Genomic DNA, 27,732 nt, shown 5'->3' on the forward strand with positions numbered 1-27,732 from the left:
AAAATAAAACATAATAAAACAATTCTCACGACGTTTCGGCTACAACGCAAGCAGCCGTCTTCAGGTGAAGAATGAGACACTACCAAACTAGGAGCTTATATATAAGCTGCATTGGGGGTTGAAGAGCGCCTTAACAAAAAGAATGTGCATGTGAAGAGGGATTTAGCATATTCATGGAAAATGCGTAGGCGTTGGGCGGGGGGGTGTCAAAGTCATATTATGCCCATGCATTATGCAGGATCAGCAGCAACCAAGGGGGGTGCAGGGATTAGCAGTAACAAAGGAAAGGAATGTTAATGATATGTAGCTGCAGTTACTCAACAACCACGTAGAAAACTAAAGTATAAACTACATAAAAAACTAAAGTATAAACTGCATCGCACCATCAGTATACTTACTATACTCTATAATAAGCTGAGTTACTAACAGCAAGTAATACATTACAATTTTACCTCGTAAAAATTCTATAATATGCTTCCATCTAAACCTTATTCTCTTACATCACACGAGCATATACCGTACTATATACTGCCATAGATAAACCCAACATTAAATTATATACTGTATTGCTGTAAACCAACCTATATCTTATACATTTATCAGCACCTGGTGAGACAAAGGCGGCCGGGCGTGGTGCTGACCTCCCACCAGAGGTCGCAACCGGGTACCCGTTACCCGTACCCTACCCGATACCCGGCTACCAGTACACGGCTGGGTACGGGTACAGGTAGCCGTTTGCGACCCTGGTGCAGCCGGGTACGGGTAGGCCGTGAGTCACTGGTGAATAGCCGTTTGTCACTCATTTCGGGTAGGGTACGGGTACGGGTAGGAACGGGTACCTGTACCCGGCCGGGTACGGGTACGGGTACCCGTTTGCGACCCTGGTGCGGCCGGGTACGGGTACGGTAAGGAATCAAAACCTGTTTGCGACCTCTGCCTCCCACCCCCCCCCCTCCCCTGTGTGCCGTGCCAGCCTTAAATAAGTGAAAGGATCAATTGGTTTAACCAGGTGATCATTATTCCATAGTTTTTCTGCTCTATATTTCGACGTGAAGAGTAATAAGCCCTTTGTTGAGCTATCATATGTGGCCAGGTCGCTTCTGAATAGGAAGCTAATAGCTTGGTTGACTTAACCTGGTATGATAAAAAAAAGTTTAGTAAGTATTTGTATATTTGTTTAACTTTTCCGTTATTTTGCAACTCCTACCGGGTTGGGTTTTTTTTACATTGTTTTCTTGTTGTAACGCTCTGACAGCTCCTGGGATTCCTCCAGCAATACATAATAATTCTGACTCGGATAACTCAAGACGCCAGGGCAGCCTTGCTCACAGCACTAACCCCAACAGCCTATTTCGTATATCGCTATACGGGGGCGGAAAAAAACCACTTTTGCTTGAAGCATAGTTAAACTTAGCTCCGTCGTCGGTATAATAACCATGGCATAGGCCCACACATTGCTATCGGTAATTTTAGCACTACGCGTTCCGACCTAGGGATATTTGCAGCCGGGCAGATTATTTTTAATGTTGGAAGCTCTTTCCACCACCGTCACTTGCACGCCTGTAGCGGCATCGCTGTGTTTGCTGCTGCTGCTGCTCAATAATTCGAAGGCTGAGTCGACCTACAGCCAGGGGGTTGTGGTGGTGCGGATGGGATTCTGAATCCGTGTAGTGTTTTGTTTGGAACTTCCCGCCGATGGACGATGAACACGATGGCTGTGGGGCGAGGTGATCCCCTACAGAGACGGCGGCGTTGGCGGTCGTGGCGGTGGTGCCTTGCCAACATGCACGCGAAGCCGTTCCGCGGGCAGTGTTACTCCAAACTCCGGCGGGAATGCCTCTCGGCGGGACGGCCTTTCGAAGACCCGCTCTTCCCGGCGTCCGACTCGTCCCTGTACCACACCAAGCCGCCTCCCGCGCACGTGGAGTGGAGGAGACCCACGGTGGGTTGGGATTGGGGTTGGGAGTTGCGCCTCTGTCTGTGCAAAGCGTGCGAACAACCGATGCAGCGGCGTTGCGTGGCACCGCGGCGATGAATCGCGGAACGTACGGAACCAGCGGCGGTTCCGATCGCGCGCCAACGTCGGAACAACGTTGGCACCAACGTTGCGTGGCACCGCCGCGATAAATCGTGGAACGTTGGAACCAACAACGCTTCCGATCGCATGCCAACGTCGGAACAACGTTGGCACCAACGTTGCGTGGCACTGCGCGATAAATCGTGGAAAGTTGGAACCGACAACGTCTCCGATCGCATGCCAACGTCGGAACAACGTTGGCACCAACGTTGCGTGGCACTGCGCGATAAATCGTGGAAAGTTGGAACCGACAACGCCTCCGATCGCATGCCAACGTCGGAACAACGTTGGCACCAACGTTGCGTGGCACTGCGCGATAAATCGTGGAACGTTGGAACCGACAATGATTATGATCACGTGCTAACGTCGGAGTAACGTGGGCAGCTTTACTGACGGTGATTTATGCCACCCAAACAATCTTATCAGTTTAACACGTAGGCTTTCGCGACCAATATTATTCATAATAAACGTTTTTGCCCGATGATGCTGGATGTAATTACCAGCGAAACGTCGTGCTCAAAAATTGTAAATGTTGTGGTTTCCCTCTTCGACACACCGGTGGGCTAAAGTAGTGAACTATTTAGTCTTTTGTCAACGTGACACTTTTTTGCTGATTGGCCGTGTCGGGTGGTGGAGGGTTACGACACATTTATAAATAACGCGATCGAACCCAAAAACGTTGATTATGAAACAATCTTATGTCGAGGGCAAGTTATTTTGGGGCACTCATTGAAGGCTGAGTTGACCTAGGGGAAACCCACGACTGGTTTCACACGTGACTTCATTGCTATGTTGCTTGGCCGTGAGTGAGAATTGAAATCGGCTCTTAAGGGGCATTGCATCACCGCTTGTCTCGAAAGCAAAGACTAAAACCGATCCCCGGTACAGCCTTCGCCAGACTGGTGGGGAAATACTCTTAGTTCTTTCGGTAAAGTCACGTAGGTAAAAAATAAAATTGAAATTAATAAAAAATAAAATAATGGGGAAAGCCCTCTCGGTGGGCATCTGTGAAGGGCGGCACGGCGCGCGAGTGGATGGTGGGTGACCACCACAGCACCCGGACACGCCTTTCGATCTCCCGTGCTGATCTTTTTAAATCCTTTATATTAAGTTCACTTGCTTGCTTGCTTGCGCGCTTACGACCGTGCAAATTTTTCGGTCGTTTTTTAACCCACTTGCCGTGATCCAATCGAGCTGACATTTTCCACACAGACTCGTTGTGCGTGACAATTTATTTTCGTGAACATTTTGTTCAAAATTTTTATACTTTTTAGGAAAAAAAAGTTATATTTAATTACCAATTGCTTAATGGTGCCAGGCAATCATCTGACCCATAGGTGGCAGCCATCTCAAGCAAGAAGACGAGAGGACTCTAGCCGCCACGCATATAAAGGATTTATAGTGAAAAACTTTGTTTTTACGGGTTAATTTAGATTTCTGTTGATATGATTGTGGTTATGGTTGTACTTTATTAATCCCTAATCTCTGCCATTACATACAATGAAACAAGAAAAGGTAAAAAAGTAAAAACAGAGCAATGTAATACAATACACTATTAGACATTATTGTTAAAAAGAAATAAAAAGTCCATCCCACGTGTTAGTGATTTATTTAATATTTTAGGCAGGAAATGGCAGGAAATTAGTTTTCAAATTTAGACTTTTCTGGGGGGGCGGGCGGGGGGGGGGACGACGACCCCTAGACCCCCTGGAAGATTTGGTCCCCCCCAATGTTGACTCCATGGCTATGGCCTTGCACTGCACGAGGTGGGGACTCATTTTAGGCTGACTGGACCTTGGGGAAGCCCAGGACCCATTCATAAATTCGGTCGCGAACGGGAATTGAACCCTGTTGACTGGGTTGGTTATGCTGTGCGCTAACCACTACATTGTACATACACAGACAAGCTGTAGTAATTGGGTTGAGTGATAACCACTACACTACTGCTCTCCGTGAAGGCAAATATCCTCCGTATAGTGCTGTTAGCGAGCTGAGAAACTACGAGCCGAAGTGTGTGTGGGGTGGTGTGTGTGTGGGGTGTGTGGTGTGTGTGGGGTGGTGTGTGTGGTGTGTGTGTGGTGTGTGTATGTGGTGTGTGTGGTGTGTGTGTGTTTGGTGTGTGTGTGTTGTGTGTGGGGTGTGTGTGGTGTGTGTGTGTTTGGTGTGTTTGGTGTGTGTGTGTTGTGTGTGGGGTGTGTGTGTGTGAGGTGTGTGTGGTGTGTGTGTGGTGTGTGTGTGTTTGGTGTGTTTGGTGTATGTGTGTTGTGTGTGGGGTGTGTGTGTGTGAGGTGTGTGTGGTGTGTGTGTTGTGTGTGTTGTTGTGTGTGTGGTGTGTGTGTGAATTGTGAGGGCCGAAACCCACCTCCCCGCGAGCGGCCTGGGCGCAACGTCCACCCCCTCCACTCCCCCCCTCGTCAGCCGCCTCTCGCCGGGCCCCCGCTGATGGGGTGATCGCCCCCCCCCCCTCTCTGAGGGACATCGCTGATTGGCTGGCTAACCACCGCCCGGGGTTATCCCGCACACGCCCACGTACACCACCACCACCACGCAAAGCGAACGCGGAGGCGTGCACGCGCGCGCCCCTGCAGGCGCGTATTTCGCGCAAAGGTCAGCGCTCAAGTTGGAGACAACTCCCCCAATTGTCCCGGGGCAGGCCTCTTTTATTCTCTAAACTTCAAAGGCCCGGGGGTGGGGGGTGGGTGGGGACGTCGTGCCGCGCAGCCATTCATGCGCCAACCTTTAGAGTTTCAACTGATGCTCCGCCCTCACCTGGAGCGTTATCTTCCGTTACGCCTCGACCCATTGTCTACGTGCCCGCCCTCGATCCCCTACCCCCGAGTGGGGGCGACCCCCGTTGCCCCTTCATCTGGAAGCGCTCCCGTGCTGTTTGCCGACTTCATGAGCCACCCTCTGCTAGGCGGCGGCTGTGGCCAACCATTGTCCCTTTGTTTCTTGTGTCCTTCCTGCGAAATGTCCCGTCCTCCATTCTCCCCTCCGAGTTGTACCTCATTGCGGTTGGCCCAGGGAATCTTTTTCTTCCTGCGCCCGTACAATTTTTAAGCCAATTTAGGGGCACCGCCAATCTCCTGGCACCGGGAAACCGTGGGACTCTCCATCTAGGGGCCCTCCGGATTAAACCCCGATGTGCCAGGCAACTCCCCATCAGGACACTACTCTGTGGGTGCGCTGAGTGCGGGGGCCGGGAGGGGATAGCGGCGCTTGTGGACTTGCTCCATGGTCGTGGCACCACAAGTGTGTTTGTTGGGTTTGTGGTGTGTGTGGTGCGTGTTGTGTGTGTTGTGGTGTGTGTGGTGTATATTGTGTGCGTTGTGGTGTGTGGTGTGTGTTGTGTGTGTGGGCGTGTGTATTGTGTGTGTGTTGTGTGTGGTGTGTTGTGGTGTGTCTGTGTGTGTTGTGTGTGTGTGTGGTGTATGTGGTGTATGTGGTGTGTGGGGTCGGGTGGCTAAAGCACAGCAAGTTGGCACAGTAGGGGGCACAGGTGGTGCATCAGCCAGTCATCTCGGTCGTCTCAGTCAGTCGCCCCGTGACCTCCTGCCAGCGGGCGTTCGACACTTCACGTGGCCTAAAGGTGCACATGGCCTAGCATAAGCGTCGTGGTGACGTCACCGCCACTTAGTGGCGAATGGCGGTTGTTGTGTGTGGGGAGTGTGTGTGTATTGTGTTCTCCCCCGCTCTGCAGCCCCCCCCCCCCATCCTGCACCCGTCCTCCTTGGCTCCTCCCACTCCTCTTACCCTCCTTGTCAATCACTTTCCTGGCTCCGCCCACACCCCAACCCCCCCTCCCCCATCATGCACCTGTCCTCCTTAGCTCCTCCCCCTTCACCTTCCTGGCTCCGCCCACACCCCCCCCCCCCCATTCTGTACCGGTCCCCCTTGGCTCCCCCCCTCCTCTGACCCTAAGTAACAATGTCTCATCACAAATAACTCTCGCTACAGTTATTTTGCTGTGCCTTTGTATTACACCTGATGAAGGAGGCTTGTGTTGCCTCCGAAACGTCGTGATTTAATTTAGTTGTTTTCGTTTACTTTATTTTATTAATTGTTTTACCTACGTGATTCTTAGGTTTTTTCGGTAAAGTCACATAGGTAAAAAATCAAAATTCATTAAAGTAAAATAAAAATAATATTTTACTTTTAGTAATTTTTATGTTTTACCTACGTGACTTTACCGAAACAACCTAAGAATATGAATACTTTCAGTCACGAAAGCTTCAAATCTAGAATTACCTACGTGACTTTACCGAAAAAACCGAAGAGTATAATGTGGGTGTGTTGGGCGTGTGTGTGTGTGTGGTGCGTGTATGGCGCGCGCGTGCGTGCGTGTGCGTGTGTGTGTGCTTAAGATCAGTTGCAATACGTTGAGGAATGCACAAGAAGCGTCACATGTGCATGTGGAAGGGATTGATACGTGCGCGACCTTCATCGTTCGCCGCAGCCACAGACACCAGAGCCGATGGGAAGCTGTAAAAGCCTTTCGCGTAAACGTGGCCCCTTTGACAAGGGCTGTACAAGTTGTGGCTGCTATTACCCTCCCCTTTTCATGCACGATATAAACAGGGACTTTTCGATTTAAAGCTTTCGTGACTGCAGGGATTCATCTTCTTGGTTCTTTCGGTAAAGTCACGTAGAAGGGAAGTAATAAAATAATAAAAATAAAACATAATAAAACAATTCTCACGACGTTTCGGCCACAACGCAAGCAGCCGTCCTCAGGTGAAAACCAGGTCCGTCGAGGCGACAGAGTCTGTGCTGTTTCATTCAGACTCTGTCGCCTCGACGGACCTGGTTTTCACCTGAGGACGGCTGCTTGCGTTGTGGCCGAAACGTCGTGAGAATTGTTTTATTATGTTTTATTTTTATTATTTTATTACTTCCCTTCTACGTGACTTTACCGAAAGAACCAAGAAGATGAAACAGGGACTTCTTTGTGGCGAGGAGGGAGGGTGGCGGTGGAGGGGGTGGGTCGTGGTGAGGCATGAGCAATACCTCCTCTTCACACTTTTACGACAACACAAAACGGCTTTTCGCAACGTGAAATCTCTGGAGAAAATGTGAACGAGTAGGGTAGAGCGTGACGGTGATTCATACCACAAATTTGAGATGATTATTTTAGTTTGGGAGGCTCCCAAGGGTTGACACACTTTAAAACATGTTTTATTTTCACTTGGTCGGATGAAGTTTGTATATTTGTGCATGACCCTATAACTCCCCATGGTGACGCATAACGAGTGCGAACTTCCTGGCACGAGGTGGTTCGTGATCCAGTAGTAGTGGAGTGGCGAATCGTCGATGTGATGATGCCTCTCCTTCATGTAGATCTCCGTGTGAGTCTATGGGTCTCTATGTGAGTTTATGGGGCTCTGTGTGGGTCTATGGGTCTCTATGTGAGTCTATGGGTCTCTACGTGAGGCTATGGGTCTATGTGTGAGTCTATGGGTCTCTGTGTGAGTCTATGGGTCTCTATGTGAGGCTATGGGGCTCTGTGTGGGTCTATGGGTCTCTATGTGAGTCTATGGGTCTCTACGTGAGGCTATGGGTCTATGTGTGAGTCTATGGGTCTCTGTGTGAGTCTATGGGTCTCTATGTGAGGCTATGGGTCTATGTGTGAGTCTATGGGTCTCTATGTGAGTCTATGGGTCTCTGTGTGAGTCTATGGGTCTCTGTGTGAGTCTATGGGTCTCTGTGTGAGTCTGTGGGTCTCTGTGTGAGTCTGTGGGTCTCTGTGTGAGTCTACGGGTCTCTGTGTGAGTCTATGGGTCTCTATGTGAGTCTATGGGTCTCTATGTGAGTCTATGGGGCTCTGTGTGAGTCTATGGGGCACTGTGAATCCATATATCTGCTTGAGGCTCTGAGTTTTGGACGTGAGTCTATGGGTCTCTTTGCCAATCTATAAATCTCTGTGTGAGTCTATGGGTCTCTATGTGACCCTATGGAGCTCTGAGTCTGCACCTCCGATTACAACGGTTAGCTACGTACGGTGCGAAAGAAGTTCAACATACGTACGACCGGAGAGAGTTTAATTTCTCAATGGGTGCATCACGATTATCACCATCATCAAAATCATCAAGTAGATGCGCAACTGCTGGTGCCATGCTTTGTGTGTGGACGAATGTGGTTCAGGGGTCGTGGGCGATGATCTTCAGGGTTGCAGACCCAAGGCAGAGGGGTCATCTGAGCCGTTTTGGTCTCTCGCCAGGAGGAGTTTGTTCGTGACCTCTTGACAACTCCAGGGTCAACGAAGCATCGTCGCACCGAACGAGCCCGACTCGTGTTCATAGAGGGCACCTGTCCAATATCGTTGTTGTGTACGTTGAACTTCTTTTACACCCTACCTAGCCAACCGTGCTAATTGGAGGTATGCGAAACACGACGATTCTAGATTTGAAGCTTTCGTGACTGCAAGGATTCATATTCTTAGGTTTTTTCGGTACAGTCACGTAGACAGAAGCTTGTGTTGCCTCCGAAACGTCGTGATTTTTATTTAATTTTTTATTTATTTTACTTTTATTAATTTTAATTTATTTTTTACCTACGTGGCTTTACCGAAAAAACCTAAGAATATGAAACACGACGATATTTTCTTAACGGGTCACAACCCCGGCTAATGGACGAATTTATTTATTTTGATAACTTTTCGTTGTTTGTTGTTCTTTGTGATTTTTTTTAGGTGCCATTTCTCCATTTGTTTAGTCATTCTGATTTTGCTTGGTAGTCGTAGTGGTGATGATTTTCATTTACTTGGTGCGCGTGTATGCTCGTGTGTGTGCGTGTGTGTATGCGTGCGTGTGTGTGCGTGTGTGTGCGTGTGTGTGTGCGTGTGTGTGTGCGTGTGTGTATGCGTGCGTGTGTGCCCGTGTGTGTGCGTGTGTGTGCGCGTGTTCGATTCCCGCTCACGGCCAACACCTGTGACGATTATCTGAACCGGTCCTGGACCTCCCCTAGGTCGACTCAGCCTGAAATGAGTACCTGGTGCGGTGTGTAAAAATCGCCACTGGGGAGACAAAGGCGGTCGGGCGTGGTGCTGGCCACCCACCCCCTCGTGTACCGTTCCGGCCTTCATAGGTGCTCGCTAACAGCACTTGCCCCTACAGTCTGTTAAGGCTATAGGGGGATCTTTATCTTTGTCTTTGTGTGCGCGTGTGTGTGCTGCGCCGTGCATATAGCAAACCGCGTATATGGGATTTGGTCCCTATACATAACTCATGGGCATCGTTGTTGGCATGAATGACGCCGCTATATGAGGTGTGCTGTAGTATTATAATCATGAGACTGAGCAATAGAATCCGGTCCACCCACTGACTCACTCACCCAGCCAACCACTCATTCGCCCATTGACCCACCTACTAGGGCCGTAGTATCCAATAGGCCACAGTAGGCACCTAGGGGCCTACTCACTCACCCACTCAACCAGCCACTCACTCATTCACTCATTCACCCAGCCACTCACTTACTCATTCACCCACCCACCCACTGACTCACTCGCCCAGCCACCCACTCACCCACTCATTCACCCACTCCCTCACCTACTCACTCATTCACCCACTGACTCACTCAGCCACCCACCAACTCACTCATTCACCCAGCCTCTCACTCACTCATTCACCCACCCTCCCACCCACTAACTCACTCGCCCAGACACCCATTCACTCACTCATTCACCCACTCACTCACCTACTCACTCATTCACCCACTCACTCACTCAGCCACCCACCAACTCACTCATTCACCCATCCTCTCACTCACTCATTCACCCACCCACCCACTGACTTACTCGCCCAGCCACCCACTCACCCACTCACTCACCTACTCACTCATTCACCCACTCACTCACTCAGCCACCCACCAACTCACTCATTGACTCAGCCTCTCACTCACTCATTCACCCACCCACTGAGTCACTCGCCCAGCCACCCACTCAATCACCCATTCACCCACTCACTCACCCAGCCACTCCTTCACTCACTCATTCACCCACTCACCCAGCCACTCACTCATTCACCCAGCGACTAACTCACTCATTCACCCACCCACTGAGTCACTCGCCCAGCCACCCACTCACTCACTCATTCACCCACTCACTCACCCAGCCACTCCTTCACTCACTCATTCACCCACTCACTCAGCCACTCACCCACTCACTCATCCACTCACCCAGCCACCAGGTCCGTATATCGAAGAGGCCATAGTAGTCACCATGCTTAGGGACTACAAGAACCTCAATCCGGGCCTGGTCTTGGGACTTCCAGGTTTCTTTTTGCCAAGGTGGTGGCCATTGCATGGCATTTTTTAGAACGTGTTTAAAGTTCGGGGTCAATACCTGATCTGCAGACATGTAGCGTCGAGGCATTGAAAAGTGGAAGCACATGGTGTGATTATATTCTGCTTTGTTGCAACAGATGTTTAACTTAATGAGATTTTTACAAAAATAAACAGTGCTTGGAGCCGTACGCTACGGCAATGCAAATTTAATTCTACTGATTTCAGTGGCTGATTGTGAATGTAAATATAATTTGGCGTGTTTAAATATCATAATAACAATAACATCGATGGCTCATAGTTTGCAAATCGAATAACGTCGTGTTGTGACTGAAACGGCTTTCATTAAAATTAATAGCGGCGATCGAGATCTTGTATCGTAGTTCACGCCACATCAATTCCGCGCGAGTGCTTCGCTCGGGGCCGAATGCCTCCACCGCTGGGACGCCGAGGCAATGTGAGAGTGTGCTGGCGAAAACTCGGGGGGGAGCGGTGGTGCAGCGGTTAGCGCGCTGCGCGACGAATTCCTCCACCGCTGGGACGCCGAGGCAATGTAAGAGTGTGCTGGTGAAAACTCGGGGGAGCGGTGGTGCAGCGGTTAGCGCGCTGCGCGACGAATTCCTCCACCGCTTGGACGCCGAGGCAATGTGAGAGTGTGCTGGCGAAAACTCGGGGGGGGGAGCGGTGGTGCAGCGGTTAGCGCGCTGCGCGACGAACCCGGCTGGGACCCGCGTACGATTAACCGGTGGCGATTATCCGAAAGGGTCCCGGGCCTCCTCCCCCTAGGTCGACTCAGACTCGAATGAGTACCTGGTGCGGTGTGTAAACATCGCCACTGGGGAGACAAAGGCGGGCGGGCGTGTGGCTGGCCACGCATATTTTGCTGTCTTTTCTTCGATGTTTTGTTTGCACATAGTCACTTTAAGATGTTTTCTTGTTCATGTTTTTGTTTCATGTTTTTGTTTGTTGCGGTTGCACCCGATTCAAGAGCCGAATGGCTCACAGTGCTATACCTAATCAATGAAACTGAAAAACTGAAAAACTGAAACGCACCCCCTCGTGTACTGTTCAGGCCTTCACATGTGCTCGCTAACAGCACTTGCCCCAACAGTCTGTTAAGGCTATACGCAGGGGGGGTCTTTGTATTTGTTAGGTTAAGCTGTTAAGTTTCGTGGGCAGGGGTCAAGAATATCACCTCGGGTTTGCTCTTCTACGAAGCTGCTCATGGTCCACCCTGAGCCGCATCCACTGCACAAACCAAGGCAGTGGATACCTGTTGATGCACAAATGGAGGATGCAAAAACAACTCTCCAGTAGCTCGCGTGTGACTGCGGTCATCCAGAACCGCCTGCATAACAGGTAACGACTAAATGCCCCGATCCACTAATACGATGGATACATAGTAGTAGGTTTTTACCCTTTCAACTGGTACAAAAACTGACACCTTTATACAAGGCATCATGTTTACAATAACCATAACACACGCAGTCAACTGGTGTAAAATGAAATTCAAAGTTTTAAGTATAGTAATAGTTTTTACCCTTTCAACTGGTACAAAAACTGACACCTTTATACAAGGCATCATGTTTGCAATAACCACAACACAAGCAGTCAAAATGCAAACAAACAGAAACAACTCTGATGATGATAATAATATGCACTGTCCTTGAAGTTGATTGGTCCACACCCGAGACAGCTTTTCTTAGAGCCTAGTCTCCATTGGTGTTGGACCAGATGCCAATCAACTTCAAGGACAGTGCATATAATTATCATCATCAGAGTTGTTTCTTTTTGTTTGCATTTTGACTGCTTGTGTTGTGGTTATTGCAAAAATGATGCCTTGTATAAAGGTGTCAGTTTTTGTACCAGTTGAAAGGGTAAAAACTATTACTATGTTTTGCCACTGGTAAAGGAGATGTCTCATAGCACGAAGGAGACGTCGCAGCGATGATGATGATGATGCACCACTCCGCTCTTCGCGACTCGGTTATCCGGGATTGATAACTTGATTGCGAGGTCGCGGTTGTCGTATCTCTGCATCTTCGTCGGCCGTAGGAGAGAAGATGGCATGGTCAAGGGCCAAGAGATCCGAGTTTAATCTCCAGCCACGGCTAACGTCGTTGGCAAGCGATGTCACCTCGGTAATGTTGCCCCAAGTTAGTGTGCCGATTGTGCTACTCAAGTTTTAATAGTTTTAATGTTGCGTTTAACAAGGCCAAGGGGCCAAGAATGAGTGAATGAGTGCGTGGGTGGGCAAGTGAATCGGTTAGTGAGTGCGTGAGCGAGGGGGAAAATGAGTGGGTGAGAGAGTCAAACGAGTGAGTGGGTGCGTAAATTGATGAGTGGGCGAGTGAGCACGTGCGTGAGTGAGTGAGCGAATGAGTGAGTGAGCGAATGAGTGAGTGAGCGAATGAGTGAGTGAGCGAATGAGTGAGTGAGCGAATGAGTGAGTGAGCGAATGAGTGAGTGAGTGAGCGAATGAGTGAGTGAGTGAGCGAATGAGTGAGTGAGTGAGCGAATGAGTGAGTGAGTGAGCGAAATGAGTGAGTGAGTGAGCGAATGAGTGAGTGAGTGAGCGAATGAGTGAGTGAGTGAGCGAATGAGTGAGTGAGTGAGCGAATGAGTGAGTGAGTGAGCGAATGAGTGAGTGAGTGAGCGAATGAGTGAGTGAGTGAGCGAATGAGTGAGTGAGTGAGCGAATGAGTGAGTGAGTGAGCGAATGAGTGAGTGAGTGAGCGAATGAGTGAGTGAGTGAGCGAATGAGTGAGTGAGTGAGCGAATGAGTGAGTGAGTGAGCGAATGAGTGAGTGAGTGAGCGATGAGTGAGGTGAGGAGCGAAATGAGTGAGTGAGTGAGCGAATGAGTGAGTGAGTGAGCGAATGAGTGAGTGAGTGAGCGAATGAGTGAGTGAGTTGAGCGAATGAGTGAGTGAGTGAGCGAATGAGTGAGTGAGTGAGCGAATGAGTGAGTGAGTGAGCGAATGAGTGAGTGAGTGAGCGAATGAGTGAGTGAGTGAGCGAATGAGTGAGTGAGTGAGCGAATGAGTGAGTGAGTGAGCGAATGAGTGAGTGAGTGAGCGAATGAGTGAGTGAGTGAGCGAATGAGTGAGTGAGTGAGCGAATGAGTGAGTGAGTGAGCGAGTGAGCGAGGGAGAAAATGAGTGGGTGAGTGGATGAGTGGGCGAGTCAATGAATTAGAGAGTGAGTGAGTGTGATTGTGGATGAGTGAATGGTTGAGTGGATGAAATAGTGAGTGAATGGCTAAATGATTGAGTAAATTAATGAGTGGGCGAGTGAGCACGTGCATGAGTGAGTGAGCGAATAAGTGAGTGAGTGAGCGAATGAGTGAGTGGGTGAGTAAATTAATAGGTGAGTGAGTGAGCGGGGGAGGGAATGAGTGAGTGAGTGGATGAGTGGGTGAGTCAATCACTTAGAGAGTGAGTGAGTGTGATTGTGGATGAGTGAATGATTGAGCGGATGAAATAGTGAGTGAGTGGCTAAATGATTGAGTGAATTGATGAGTGGGTGAACGTTCGGTCGTTTCGATTTAAAGCTTTCGTGACTGCAGGGATTCATCTTCTTGGTTCTTTCGTTAAAGTCACGTAGAAGGGAAATAATAAAATAATAAAAATAAAACATTATAAAATAATTCTCACGACGTTTCGGCCACAACGCAAGCAGCCGTCCTCAGGTGAAGACCAGGTTTGTCGGGGAGACAGCGTCTGACGCCGACACGTCGTGAGAATTATTTTATTAAGTTGAATTTTTATTATTTTATTATTTCCCTTCTACGTGACTTTACCGAAAGAACCAAGAAGAGGTTCGTTCATTTCTCAATCCGCTTGTCCTGGTGAGCAGAATGTTAAGGGCGGTCCACACCTCCCTACTCAACATGTGTGTGGAAGTTGAAAGTGTGAAAATTTAAAGTTTATTTTGTTTAGCCCGGCAATAGCACAAGACACCAGGACACAGTCTCATTTGTCAATGTGACCTGGGTAGCCAATACACTGAAAGTAAAACAAACGAAACAAAGTTACAGCAATGAAGCAGAGACAAATCGGAGCAAAAAATAACTGTGCTCCACAAGCAGTTGCTGAGACATATGGCCGTAACTTAGAAGCATTGCTGCATACCAGCCAAGTGATTAGATCACAAAAAAAATGAAAGAATTTTTCTTCATTCTGAAGAAAAAAAAAACAACTCTAGGGGGTGGGTGGATGGGGGGGTGGATGGGGGGTGGATGGGGGGGTGGATGGGTGGGTGGATGGGTGGGTGAGTGGGTGGGTGGGTGAGTGGATGGATGGGTGAGTGGGTGGGTGGATGGGTGAGTGTGTGGTTGGGTGAGTGGGTGGGTGGGTGAGTGGGTGGATGGGTGAGTGGGTGGATGGGTGAGTGGGTGGGTGGATGGGTGAGTGTGTGGGTGGGTGGGTCAGTGGGTGGGTGGGTAGGTGAGTGGGTGGGTGGGTGAGTGGGTGGGTGGATGGGTGAGTGTGTGGTTGGGTGAGTGGGTGGGTGAGTGGGTGGATGGGTGAGTGGGTGGATGGGTGAGTGGGTGGGTGGATGGGTGAGTGTGTGGGTGGGTGGGTGAGTGGGTGGGTGGGTAGGTGAGTGGGTGGGTGGGTGAGTGGGTGGGTGGATGGGGGGTGGATGGGTGGGTGGATGGATGGATGGATGGGTGGATGGGTGGGTGGGTGAGTGAGTGGGTGGGTGAGTGGGTGGGTGAGTGGGTGAGTGAATGGGTGAGTGGGTGAGTGGATGGGTGAGTGGGTGAGTGGGTGGATGGGTGGGTGGATGGGGGGTGGGTGGGAGGGTGGGTGGGTGGATGGATGGATGGGTGGGTGAGTGAGTTAGTGGGTGGGTGGATGGGTGAGTGGGTGGATGGGCGAGTGGGTGAGTGAGTGGGTGGGTGAGTGGGTGGGTGAGTGGGTGGGTGGATGGGTGAGTGGGTAGATGGGTGAGGTGGTGAAATCTGAGGTTGACATTCCACAAAGAGACCTCGGTCTGCATTTTCGCGAAGCCGCGTTTACCCCGGGGACTCTTTGAGGAGCGGGGTGCATTTGAGGCAGCAGAGGCTGGACCCCCTTCCGTTCACAAACACAGCACGCGTAAGCGGGCTCAGGTCGACATTTACACAAGTGGCTGGGGCGGAAATCTGTGGTTTACAAACTTATGAAATATTTGGTTTTTCCTCCATGATGCCTGCTTTTAAAATATTGAACACACACGCACGTATTTGTGTTTATACAGTATGTAAACGTGCACAAATATTTGTTTACTAAGCCAGCCAGCCAGCCAGCCGTTGAGATATAGTGTGGCACTGCGGTCTTGTGATGTCTGGGCCAGGCACGTTGGCAGGGCCAGTTGCGTGATCGAGGCTCAGAGAGATCTGCCCAAAAGGTGCTCGCGAGTGCCAGCGTTCACAACATCCGAGCCAAATCTGTCGAATGTCCACACCACCCCCCGCGGCCATCCAACGTTGGGTGCCCACCTAAGGTTGAGATAAAAGTTTTTTTTTACACATTTGGTGACGATGTTATTTCTCTCTCTCCTGCCGCCGTAGCTTGCGTTTTTGTGTGTGTGTGTGCGCGTGTGTGTGTGCGTGTGTGTGTGTGCGCGTGTGTGTGTGTGCGCGTGTGTGTGTGTGCGTACAGATATAATGGGAGGCTGATCGACGCCCGGGTGCGATCAAGGGATGGCTCCCTATTGGTCAACCACGTTATGTATGCCGATGATTTGGTAATAGCTGCTCATTCAGAAGAGGAGTTGGAGGCGCTGCTGCTGAGACTGGAGCGTGCCACTAAGAGGTGGGGCCTTACCATCAGCCCCACCAAAACCAAGCACCTGCCTGGGTATTTTGTACCATCGGACACTCCACCCCCACAACTCCCAATTGGTGATGGGGCAGTTGTGGAGAGAGTGGAGAGTTTCCCATACCTGGGCAGTGTGCTTATGACCGGCTCCAGTCTATCAGCAGAGGTCTCACTCCGAATCAGTCGAGCGGCAATATCTTTTCATCGGTTGCGTAACGCTGTGTGGAAGCTACCTGGTCTGTCGCTCCGCACGAAGCTTCAGGTCTTCTCGGCCACGGTCATTCCCTCCCTTCTCTACGCTTGCGAGACGTGGACCCCCCTGGTGGAGCATCTTCGCCGGTTGGAAACATTTAGGCTGGCCTGCCTACGATCCATCCTGGGTTTAACCAGGCTGGATTGTGTGAGGAGCTCACAAATCCTTGAAAGATCTGGGCAAAGTCCCATCAGTGAGCTCCTCCGGCAGGCAAGGCTGCGTTGGCTGGGTCATGTAGCCCGCATGCCCAGCCACCGCATGCCTAAACAGCTTTTGTTCGGCCGGATCGAGGGGGCTAGACGGGCGCGGCACGGGCTGGAGAAGAGATGGAGTGATGTGGTACAGGAGGACGTGGAGCTGAGTGGACTTGCCGATGACTGGTACCAGCGGTGTCAAGATCGGCCTCAGTGGAGGAGGCTCGTGAAGGACGCTACTGGGCAGTTGGAGGCAGTCGCCCTCCAACAACAACGGAGGGCGGAGGAGCGACGCTCACAACAACGAGCGGAGCGCCGGGTGGCTAAAGCACAGCAAGTTGGTACAGTAGGGGGCACAGGTGGTGCATCAGCCAGTCATCTCGGTCATCTCGGTCAGTCGACCAGTGGCACCTGGGTCTGCCCCGTGACCTCCTGCCAGCGGGCTTTCGACACTTCACGTGGCCTCAAGGTGCACTTGGCCTGGCACAAGCATCGTGGTGACGTCACCGCCACTTAGTGGCGAATGGCGGTTGTTGTTGTTGTTGTTGTTGTGTGTGCGTGTGTGTGTGTGTGTGTGCGCGTGTGTGTGTGTGCGCGTGTGTGTGTGCGCGTGTGTGTGTGTGCGCGTGTGTGTGTGTGCGCGTGTGTGTGTGTGCGTGTGTGTGTGTGTGCGTGTGTGTGTGTGCGCGCGTGTGTGTGTGCGTGTGTGTGTGTGTGTGCGTGTGTGTGTGTGCGCGTGTGTGTGTGTGCGCGTGTGTGTGTGTGCGCGCGTGTGTGTGCGTGTGTGTATATATATGGCCACCCACCCCCTCGTGTACCGTTGCGGCCTTCATAGGTGCTCGCTAACAGCACTTGCCCCTACAGTCTGTTAAGGCTATATGGGGGATCTTTGTATATCGATAGCGAGGGAGCGGTAGTGTAGCGGTTAGCGCGCTGCGCTACGAACCTGGCGACCCGGGTGACGATTATCTGAACCGGTCCTGGGCCTCCCCTAGGTCGGCCGCAAATGAGTACCTGGTACGATGTGTGAACATCGCCACTAGGGAGACAAAGGCGGCCGGGCGTGGTGTTGGCCACCCACCTCCTCGTGTGCCGTGCCGTCCTTTATAGGTGCTCGCTAACAGCACTTGCCCCTACAAATATGTTAAGCCTATACCGTGAATCTTTGTCTTTGTATCGATAGCACTGTGGCATTTAAAAGGATGCATATTTTAATAGGCGACGTTTCGGGCAATGACCATTTTTCAGAACACGTAAAATACAGAGGTCCAGAGAGATGGAGTGGGATTCTACGACTCTTGTTTTACAGACGAGGCTTTAACCCATGCTGAAAGTAATACACAAGGGGTTAAGATGTTCCAACACCAAACAAACTCGAAACTAAACTTTTTAAATCCTTTATATTAAGTTCGCTTGCTTGCTTACGACCGTGCAAATCTTTCGGTCGTTTTTTAACCCACTTTCCGTGATCCAATCGAGCTGACATTTTCCACACAGACTCGTTGTGCGTGACAATTAATGTTCGTGAAAATTTTTTCCGAAATTTTACACTTTTTAGGACAAAAATATTATATTTCATTACCAATTGCTTAATGGTGCAATGCAATCATCTGACCCATAGGTGGCAGCCATCTCAAGCCAGAGGACGAGAGGACTCTAGCCGCCACGCATATAAAGAATTTATAGTGAAAAACTTTGTTTTTACGGGTTATACTTATTTTAATTTGACCAGCTAAGGCCTAAGGCCCACTGAGCTATGTAGCTCTTTTTCATAAGCGACCTGGCCACAAATGATAGGTCTACAAATTGGCTTATCGTGTAGAAATGTATAGCAGTCGCCACATCCTCTTAACGCGTGATGTTGTGGAGGGAAAAGCCAGAAGACCCGGAGAAAAATCCACGCGACCACGGGGAGAGGGAGAGACACGCAAATTCCAAATATACATTCTAAGGCCACGGAATCATCGATAGAGAAATCCTGGAAGAAGAATAAGACATTTTATTGATTTTGTCTTTGACTAAAATAGTTCTAAAGCCGCATCACGCTCAGGTGTGCAGCAGATGACGACGCACATTCTGACTTGAACAAAGAAAATGGGTGATGGAATCAGATTTTGAGGACGTCTTTTTTAAATCCTTTATATTAAGTTCACTTGCTTGCTTGCTTGCGTGCTTGCGTGCTTGATTGCATGCTTACGACCGTGCAAATCTTTCGGTCGTTTTTTTAACCCACTTCCCGTGATCCAATAGATATTTAATTACCAATTGCTTAATGGTGGCAGACAATCATCTGACCCATATGTGGCAGCCATCTCAAGCCAGAGGATGAGAGGACTCTAGCCGCCCCGATGCCACGCATATAAAGGATTTATAGTGAAAAACTTTGTTTTACGGGTTAATTTTTTAAAAACAAAAACTTCCACATAAAAGTCTCGTTCCGAGTGTGCCCCCCCACTCTACCCCCCCCCCCCCACAACGCCGTGAGCGTTTGAAAGCGATGGGAAAGTGAGAGCAAGCGCCGCGATGGGAAGAGAGAAATAAATTAATAAAAACATTTACTAAAACATCCACTCCAGAGTATGATGGAGATGCTCGCCTAACCCTTGTTAAGAATGCGATAGATAAATAAGCAGAGGGGGGGGGGGTGCGGGGGGGGGCTAGGGTGGGGTGAAGAGGGGCAAACTGTTCGTGTTCGCATCCAAGTTCAAAATCGGAATATTGCATTGACACTGCAGGAAGAATCCGATGAGCAATAAAGATCTTTTGTCACAGATGGTCCAGGAGGGGGCACGGGGTAAGGACGTTGCCAACAACGAACTATTGAGGCGCAGAGCACAAGAAAGCTCAACAAATCACCCAACACACAGATGCATGTGCGACACTAAACCATCCCACATCCTACCAGGCAAAGCCCCACTGAAGTGTTCAATTTTTTTTTTCAGAAGCGGCTTGGCCACGAACGACAGCTCAGCAGAGTTCACATCTTGACAACAGAGCCACGGCACCCTCCGCTTTGGCTTCTTTGCCACGATGATTCGGAATGGATGGGGGAGGGGGCGAGTGGGGGAGGGGAGGGGTGCGCTAGAATGTTTCCAACAACAACAGCAACAACATTCGCCACTAAGTGGCGGCCACGTCACACACGGCGCCGGTGCCAGGCTAGGTGCACATCTGAGGCCAGCACGTGAAAGTGTCGAAGGCTCGCTGCTGGCAGGAGGGTCACGGGACAGATCCAGCTGGTGCTGTGGGGTGACTGCTGCTGTGCCAGGCTAGGTGCAGGAGGTCACGGGACAGACTCGGGCGCCGTGGATTGACTGCTGTGCCAGGCTACGTGCAGGAAGAGGTCACGGGACAGACCCGGGATGCCGTGGGTTGACTGCTGTGCCAGGCTAGGTGCAAGAGGAGGTCACGGGACAGACCCGGGAAGCCGTGGGTGGACTGCTGTGCCAGGCTAGGTGCAGGAGGTCACGGGACAGACCTGGGGTGTCATGGATTGACTGCTGTGCCAGGCTACGTGCAGGAGGAGGTCACAGGACAGACCCGGGGTACCGTGGGTTGACTGTTGTGCCAGGCTAGGTGCAGGAGGAGGTCACGGGACAGACGTGGGGTGCCATGGGTTGACTGCTGCTGTGCCAGGCTAGGTGCAGGAGGAGTTCACGGGACAGACCCAGCTGGTGCCGTGGCTCTCCCGACTGAGATGACTGACAGATGCACCATCCGTGCCCCCTACTGCGTACAAGTCAATCACACACCGTGCACAGGGGAAGTCTTCCAACCTCATGGACGAGCTCACTTCCTCTGTGTACCTTGCCGTGTTCACCAAGCAAAGCCTCGCATGAGCTCGGCGAATCTTCGTTTGTTTTTAAATCCTTTATATTAAGTTCACTTGCTTGCTTGCGCGTTTACGACCGTGCAAATCTTTCGGTCGTTTTTTAACCCACTTCCCGTGATCCAATCGAGCTGACATTTTGCACACAGACTCGTTGTGCGGGACAATTTATTTTCGTGAAAATTTTTTCCAAAATGTTACACTTTTTAGGAAAAAAAAATTATATTTAATTACCAATTGCTTAATGGTGGCAGACAATCATCTGACCTATAGGTGGCAGCCATCTCAAGCCAGAGGACGAGAGGACTCTAGCCGCCCGTTTCAAAAACTAATGTGGGCTGGGTTGTGGCTCATTGAACACGCATATAAAGGATTTATAGTGAAAACTTTGTTTTTAGGGGTTAATTTTTTCATCTTCCAGGAGGATCCTGGTCACGGGTTTCACACGTGGTCGGGATGGGGGGGCGATGCAATGGCTGGACCATGTTAGACATCCCAATCGAGTGGATATTGACATGCGGTGCAGCGAATGGGGTCCACCACCATCAACAGGGTCGATTGGCACAAACCCGTGCGGGTGGAGGTAAACCGCGACTAACTCCCACCTCTTTCTTTTTCGACGTTTGGACAGCCGCGTGGAAGAGTAGGCCAAAACACTCTTTTTTGGAGAGGTTGATGAGAGCGAGTCCTCGTTTAGCGCAATCGTAGATGTCGCGTTAAGAGAAAATATTTCCCCCAATAAATAATGTAATAGCAATAACTCACTAATTACTACCACTGCGCACACGCACAGGGAGATGGCACGGACAAAAAACCGAGGCTACGCCGCCACTGCGTTCCTGCATCGTTCCGCGTACCTGTATCACTCCGCTCAGGCGAGTGCAGCTCAAGAAAGTAGTTCGTCTTCTTGGTTCTTTCGGTAAAGTCACGTAGAAGGGAAATAATAAAATAATACAAATAAAACATAATAAAATAATTCTCACGCAAGCAGCCGTCCTCAGGTGAAGAACAGGTCTGTCTTTCCGACAGACCTGTTCTTCACCTGAGGACGGCTGCTTGCGTTGTGGCCGAAACGTCGTGAGAATTATTGTATTATGTTTTATTATTATTTTATTATTTCCCTTCTACGTGACTTTACCGAAAGAACCAAGAAGATGAATCCCTGCAGTCACGAAAGCTTCAAATCGAAATTTAAAGTAGTTCGTCGTCGACCGCTCAGAAGCCGCGTTATAACGTGGCACGTTTCGCGTTATAACGGGGCACGTTTCGCGTTATAACGGGGCGCAGTCCGCATTATAACGGGGCGAATTCCGCGTTGCAGCATGAACACCGCCACGCGATAAGCGAGGACTTGCCGGTAACAATGTAAGTTATTATTTGGATTTGCATTGCACCCGCAGGAGCTGTGCACTTTTCCCCGCATGGTGATCGGAGGCATCAGCGCTCACGACCTGAACCAAGGCACGCTGGGAAACTGCTGGTTCGTGGCCGCCTGCTCCTGCCTGGCCACTAGGCCGTCCGTCTGGAGCAAGGTGAGGGTCTAACGCAGTCGTGGTGGTTGTTCTTCTTCTTAACCCGGGGGTGCATCTTGACACAGGAGGAGGTCGAGGGACTGACCCGGGGTGCCGTGGGTTGAATGACTGCTGCGCGAGGCTAGGTGCAGGTCGCGGGACAGAACCGGGGTGCCGTGGGTTGACTGACTGCTGCGCGAGGCTAGGTGCAGGTCGCGGGACAGAACCGGGGTGCCGTGGGTTGACTGACTGCTGTGCCAGGCTAGGTGCAGGTCGCGGGACAGAACCGGGGTGCTGTGCGTTGACTGACTGCTGTGCCAGGCTAGGTGCAGGTCGCGGGACAGAACCGGGGTGCCGTGGGTTGACTGACTGCTGTGCCAGGCTAGGTGCAGGTCGCGGGACAGACCCGGGGTGCCGTGGGTTGACTGACTGCTGTGCCAGGCTAGGTGCAGGTCGCGGGACAGAACCGGGGTGCTGTGCGTTGACTGACTGCTGTGCCGGGCTAGGTGCAGGACGAGGGACAGAACCGGGGTGCCGTGGGTTGACTGACTGCTGTGCCAGGCTAGGTGCAGGTCGCGGGACAGAACCGGGGTGCTGTGCGTTGACTGACTGCTGTGCCAGGCTAGGTGCAGGTCGCGGGACAGAACCGGGGTGCCGTGGGTTGACTGACTGCTGTGCCAGGCTAGGTGCAGGTCGCGGGACAGACCCGGGGTGCCGTGGGTTGACTGACTGCTGTGCCAGGCTAGGTGCAGGTCGCGGGACAGAACCGGGGTGCTGTGCGTTGACTGACTGCTGTGCCAGGCTAGGTGCAGGACGAGGGACAGACCCGGGGTGCCGTGGGTTGACTGACTGCTGTGCCAGGCTAGGTGCAGGTCGTGGGACAGACCCGGGGTGCCGTGGGTTGACTGACTGCTGTGCCAGGCTAGGTGCAGGTCGCGGGACAGAACCGGGGTGCCGTGGGTTGACTGACTGCTGTGCCAGGCTAGGTGCAGGTCGTGGGACAGACCCGGGGTGCCGTGGGTTGACTGACTGCTGTGCCAGGCTAGGTGCAGGTCGCGGGACAGAACCTGGGTGCCGTGGGTTGACTGACTGCTGTGCCAGGCTAGGTGCAGGTCGCGGGACAGAACCGGGGTGCCGTGGGTTGACTGACTGCTGTGCCAGGCTAGGTGCAGGTCGTGGGACAGACCCGGGTGCCGTGGGTTGACTGACTGCTGTGCCAGGCTAGGTGCAGGTCGCGGGACAGACCCGGGGTGCCGTGGGTTGACTGACTGCTGTGCCAGGCTAGGTGCAGGTCGCGGGACAGAACCGGGGTGCCGTGGGTTGACTGACTGCTGTGCCAGGCTAGGTGCAGGTCGCGGGACAGAACCGGGGTGCTGTGGGTTGACTGACTGCTGTGCCAGGCTAGGTGCAGGTCGCGAGACAGACCCGGGGTACCGTGGGTTGACTGACTGCTGTGCCAGGCTAGGTGCAGGTCGCGGGACAGAACCTGGGTGCCGTGGGTTGACTGACTGCTGTGCCAGGCTAGGTGCAGGAGGGCTGCCAGATGCCATTTCTGGGGGTGCGGGACACGGCCAGACTATTTTTAGAAGGCAAATCATCAAAAAGACAAATTAAGCAATACTCTTAGGTTTTTTCGGTAAAGTCACGTAGGTAAGAAATAATAAAAATAAAATAATAATAATAAATGAAAATAACTCAATTAAATCACGACGTTTCGGAGGCAACACAAGTCTCCGTCTTCAGGTGGGACTGTCACAGCTAAATTTGCTGTATCAAGGTGCAGTCACGAAAGCTTCAAATCGAGAATAAATAAGTATAACCCGTAAAAACAAAGTTTTTCCTCTGGCTTGAGATGGCTGCCACCTATGGGTCAGATGATTGCATGGCACCATTAAGCAATTGGTAATTAAATATAATATTTTTGTCCTAAAACGTGTTAAATTTTAGAATTTTTTTTTCACGAACATTAATTGTCACGCACAACGAGTCTGTGTGGAAAATGTCAGCTCGATTGGATCACGGGAAGTGGGTTAAAAAACGACCGAAAGATTTGCACGGTCGTAAGCGTGCAAGCAAGCAAGCAAGTGAACTTAATATAAAGGATTTAAAAAAAACATGACGATTGAGAACCAAAGGGGTGCAAGGCCTGCAGTAAAGGTTAACATCCACTGGCATATACTATTCAACTACAGTAAAACCTTGGATTGCGAGTAACCTGGTCTGCGAGTGTTTTGCAAGACGAGCAAACATTTTAAATAAATATTAATTTGATAAACGAGCGAGGTCTTGCAATGCGAGTAGTACGTGTGTACGCTTTGTCTGTCGAGCGTCACGTGATCACAGCTGATATACGAGTGCTTTGGATTACAAGCACGTTTCCAGAACGAATTATGCTCGCAATCCAAGGTTTTACTGTATATTTTATTTTACAGGTAATAGTGCCCACCACTGAAGCGATGTAAGCGGTTGTCCCTGTGGCCGAAACAATTTTTAAATCCTTTATATTAAGTTCGCTTACTTGCTTAGGACAGTGCACATCTTTCGGTCGTTTTTTAACCCACTTCCCGTGATCCAATCGAGCTGACATTTTGCACACAGACTCGTTGTGCGAGACAATTAATGTTCGTGAAATTATTTTTTCCCAAATTTTACACTTTTTAGGACAAAAATATTATATTTAATTACCAATTGCTAAATGATGCAATGCAATCATCTGACCCATAGGTGGCAGCCATCTCAAGCCAGAGGAAGAGAGGACTCTAGCCGCCACGCATATAAAGGATTTATAGTGAAAAACTTTGTTTTTACGGGTTATACTTATTCCGGAATCTGTCGACAGACCTCGACACACCTGGCTGAAATCTCCCCCTCCCCTCCACCCCCCTCCTCCCACCCCCCTCCAGGTGATCCCAGACCCCTTCAGCCAGTGCTGGGGCAGCGGGGGGCCCAATCCGCACCCGGGGATCTTCCACTTCTGCTTCTGGCGCTTCGGCCAGTGGCTGGACGTGGTGGTTGACGACCGGCTGCCCACCTCCGACGGGAAGCTGCTCTACTGCAGCTCGAGCGAGCCTTCCGAGTTCTGGAGCGCCCTTCTGGAGAAGGCCTACGCCAAGTGCGTTGCGTCGGTGGCCAGACGCGGTGGCCGGGAGATGTTGACTGCCTCGCCTGGTAGATAGGTGGTCGTGGGTTCGATCCCGACCCTGACGATGCTTGTTGTTTATTTGGAGTCTGTCTCTCTCTCTCTCTCATCGTCATCACGGTGGCTAGATGTTGACTGCCTCGCCTGGTAGACAGGTGGTCGTGGGTTCGATCCCGACCCTGACGATGCTTGTTGTTTATTTGGAGTCTGTCTCTCTCTCTCTCTCATCGTCATCACGGTGGCTAGATGTTGACTGCCTCGCCTGGTAGACAGGTGGTCGTGGGTTCGATCCTGACCCTGACGATGCCTGTTGTTGCTTATTTGGAGTCTGCGTCTCTCTCTCTCATCATCATCACGGTGGCTAGATGTTAACTGCCTCGCCTGGTACGCAGGAGGTCGTGGGTTCGATCGCGACCCTGACGATGCTTGTTGTTGTTTATTTGGAGTCTGCGTCTCTCTCTCATCGTCATCACTGTGGCTAGATGTTAACTGCCTCGCCTGGTAGACAGGTGGTCGTGGATACGATCCCGACCCTGACGATGCCTGTTGTTGTTTATTTGGAGTCTGCGTCTCTCTCTCATCGTCGTCATCACGGTGGCTAGGAGATGTTAACTACCTCGTCTGGTATATAGGAGGTCGTGGGTTCGATCCCGTCCCCTGACACCTGCTGTATAATTGGAGTTTGCGTGTCTCTCTCTCTCTCTCCCGGTCCTCCAGTTGTTTCTCCCTCCACATCTAGAATCAACGTCACGCATTTAGAGTATTTGGCTGCTATAAATGTCCACGCGACGATAATCCACTTTGCCGAGCCGTCATTTGTGATATCCAGGTCGTTTCTGAAAAAGAGCTACAGTACATAACTCACTGGGCCTTACCTAGTAAAATAAATAAAATAGTTTAATTTGATTTGGCATCTCATCTCAATTCTCCCTACCTCTCTGTGCGAGCCGCATCCTTTCTCAGAGACGTCTTTGTCGATCATATCGCCTCCCTTAATACGAACTCTCCATGACCGATTTAAACAATTTTTTATTTATGTTACTCAGTAATAAGGCCCACTGAATTGGAAAATTATAGCAGCCAAATACTCTAAACACGTGATGTTGACTCTAAATGTGGAAGTAAAAACCGGTGGACCTGGCGAAAAATCCACGCGACCACGCGGAGAGAGAGAGATACACAAACTCCAAATATACAGCAGCAGGCGTCGTCAGGGTCGGGATCGAACCCACGACCTCCTGTATACCATACGAGGTAACATCTCCTAGCCACCGTGATGATGATGAGAGAGAGAGACATGCAAACTCCAAATATACAGCAGGCATCAGGGTCAGGATCGAACCCACAACCTCCTGTATACCAGGCAAGGTAGTTAACATCTCCTAGCAACTGCAATGATGATGATGAGAGAGAGACACGCAAACTCCAAATATACAGCAGCAGGTGTCAGGGTCGGGATTGAACCCAGGACCTCCTGTGTTCCAGGCGAGGTAGTTAACATCTCCTAGCCACCGTGATGATGATGATGATGAAAGAGACACGCAAACTCCAAATATACAGCAGCAGGCGTCGTGAGGGTCGGGATCGAACCCACGACCTCCTGTATACCAGGCGAGATAGTTAACATCTCCTAGCCACCACGGCGCGATTTGCACGCAGGGGCCTTCTATGATGCTGCTAATGATGATGCTGCGAATGATGATGATGTTGCTGATGATGCTTCTGCGAGTGATTACGATACTGCTGATGATGCTGCTGCTGCTGCTGATGGTAGACCAAGTGCCACTGCTCTCAGCTGCTGGCATCGCCCCTCTATAACTCAATGAGCGTGCGCCCACCGCGCATTTCATAACTATTATTATTTTACATTTTTGGCGTATCTAACGTGACAGCCTGGAAGATGAATAGGGCACCGTCGTTGTTTGTATATCCAGCACTGCGTGCCGGTGGCTTGGAATGTGAAAAGGACGACATCTGGGTCGTGTTGGATTAGCACGTGGGTCGGCATCCAAAGTAACAACGAGAGACATTTGACTTTCTAATTTCGGCACGAAACAAACTCCATAGGTCACGAGCCGCAATGCATTGTGGTGAATACGTGGACGTCGTGGGGGTCGTGAATGAATGACGTCACGAAGCAGTAGTCCCTGAAGAGCCGCGAGGTGTCAACCCCCTGGGTTTGTGTTGAGAGCTGTCTCATCATCATCATCCTCTTGTACCCCATACCCCCCCTCATCCTCCTCCTGTCCCCCCCATCCTCCTCGCCCTTCTCCTCCATCCTCTCCTCCTTCTCCCCCTTCTTTGCCCCCCCTCCACCTCCTCACCGTCCTCCCCCCCCTCCTCCTCCCACTCCCCCTCCCTCCTCCACCTTCTCTTCCCCTCTACCTCCTCTTGTCCTTCTCCTCCTCCACCCTCCTCCTCCCCCTTCTCTCCCTCCTCCTACTTCCCCCCCCTCCTCCTTCTCTCCACCCCCCTCCTCCTCCAACTTCTCTGCCCCCCTCCACCTTCTCACTATCCTCCTCCACCCCCCCCCTCCTCCCCCTTCCCCCCCTCCTCCTCCACCTTCTCTCCCCCTCCACCTCCTCTCCCCCTCCACCTCCTACTTCCCCCCCTCTCCACCCACCCTCACCGTCTCCCCCCCCC

At 51.0% G+C, this 27,732-nt stretch overlaps 1 protein-coding gene across 2 annotated transcripts in view; it reads left to right on the forward strand.

Annotated features, from left to right (window-relative positions):
• Positions 1 to 1,610: 1,610 nt before the first annotated feature.
• LOC133357491 (calpain-5-like) overlaps positions 1,611 to 27,732 on the forward strand; it is a 47,599-nt gene continuing 21,477 nt past the window's right edge. For both annotated transcript variants that reach the window (XM_061575452.1, XM_061575453.1), the window contains exons 1-3: positions 1,611 to 1,942; positions 21,840 to 21,971; positions 24,854 to 25,062. In XM_061575452.1, coding sequence (XP_061431436.1) covers positions 1,703 to 1,942; positions 21,840 to 21,971; positions 24,854 to 25,062 — 581 coding nt within the window. In that variant the 5' untranslated portion in view covers positions 1,611 to 1,702. The remainder of the gene's footprint in view (positions 1,943 to 21,839; positions 21,972 to 24,853; positions 25,063 to 27,732) is intronic.

The sequence above is a fragment of the Lethenteron reissneri genome, chromosome 58, assembly GCF_015708825.2.
Source record: "Lethenteron reissneri isolate LAM-NWPU_2019-01 chromosome 58, ASM1570882v1, whole genome shotgun sequence".
Taxonomy (NCBI): Eukaryota; Metazoa; Chordata; class Hyperoartia; order Petromyzontiformes; family Petromyzontidae; genus Lethenteron; species Lethenteron reissneri.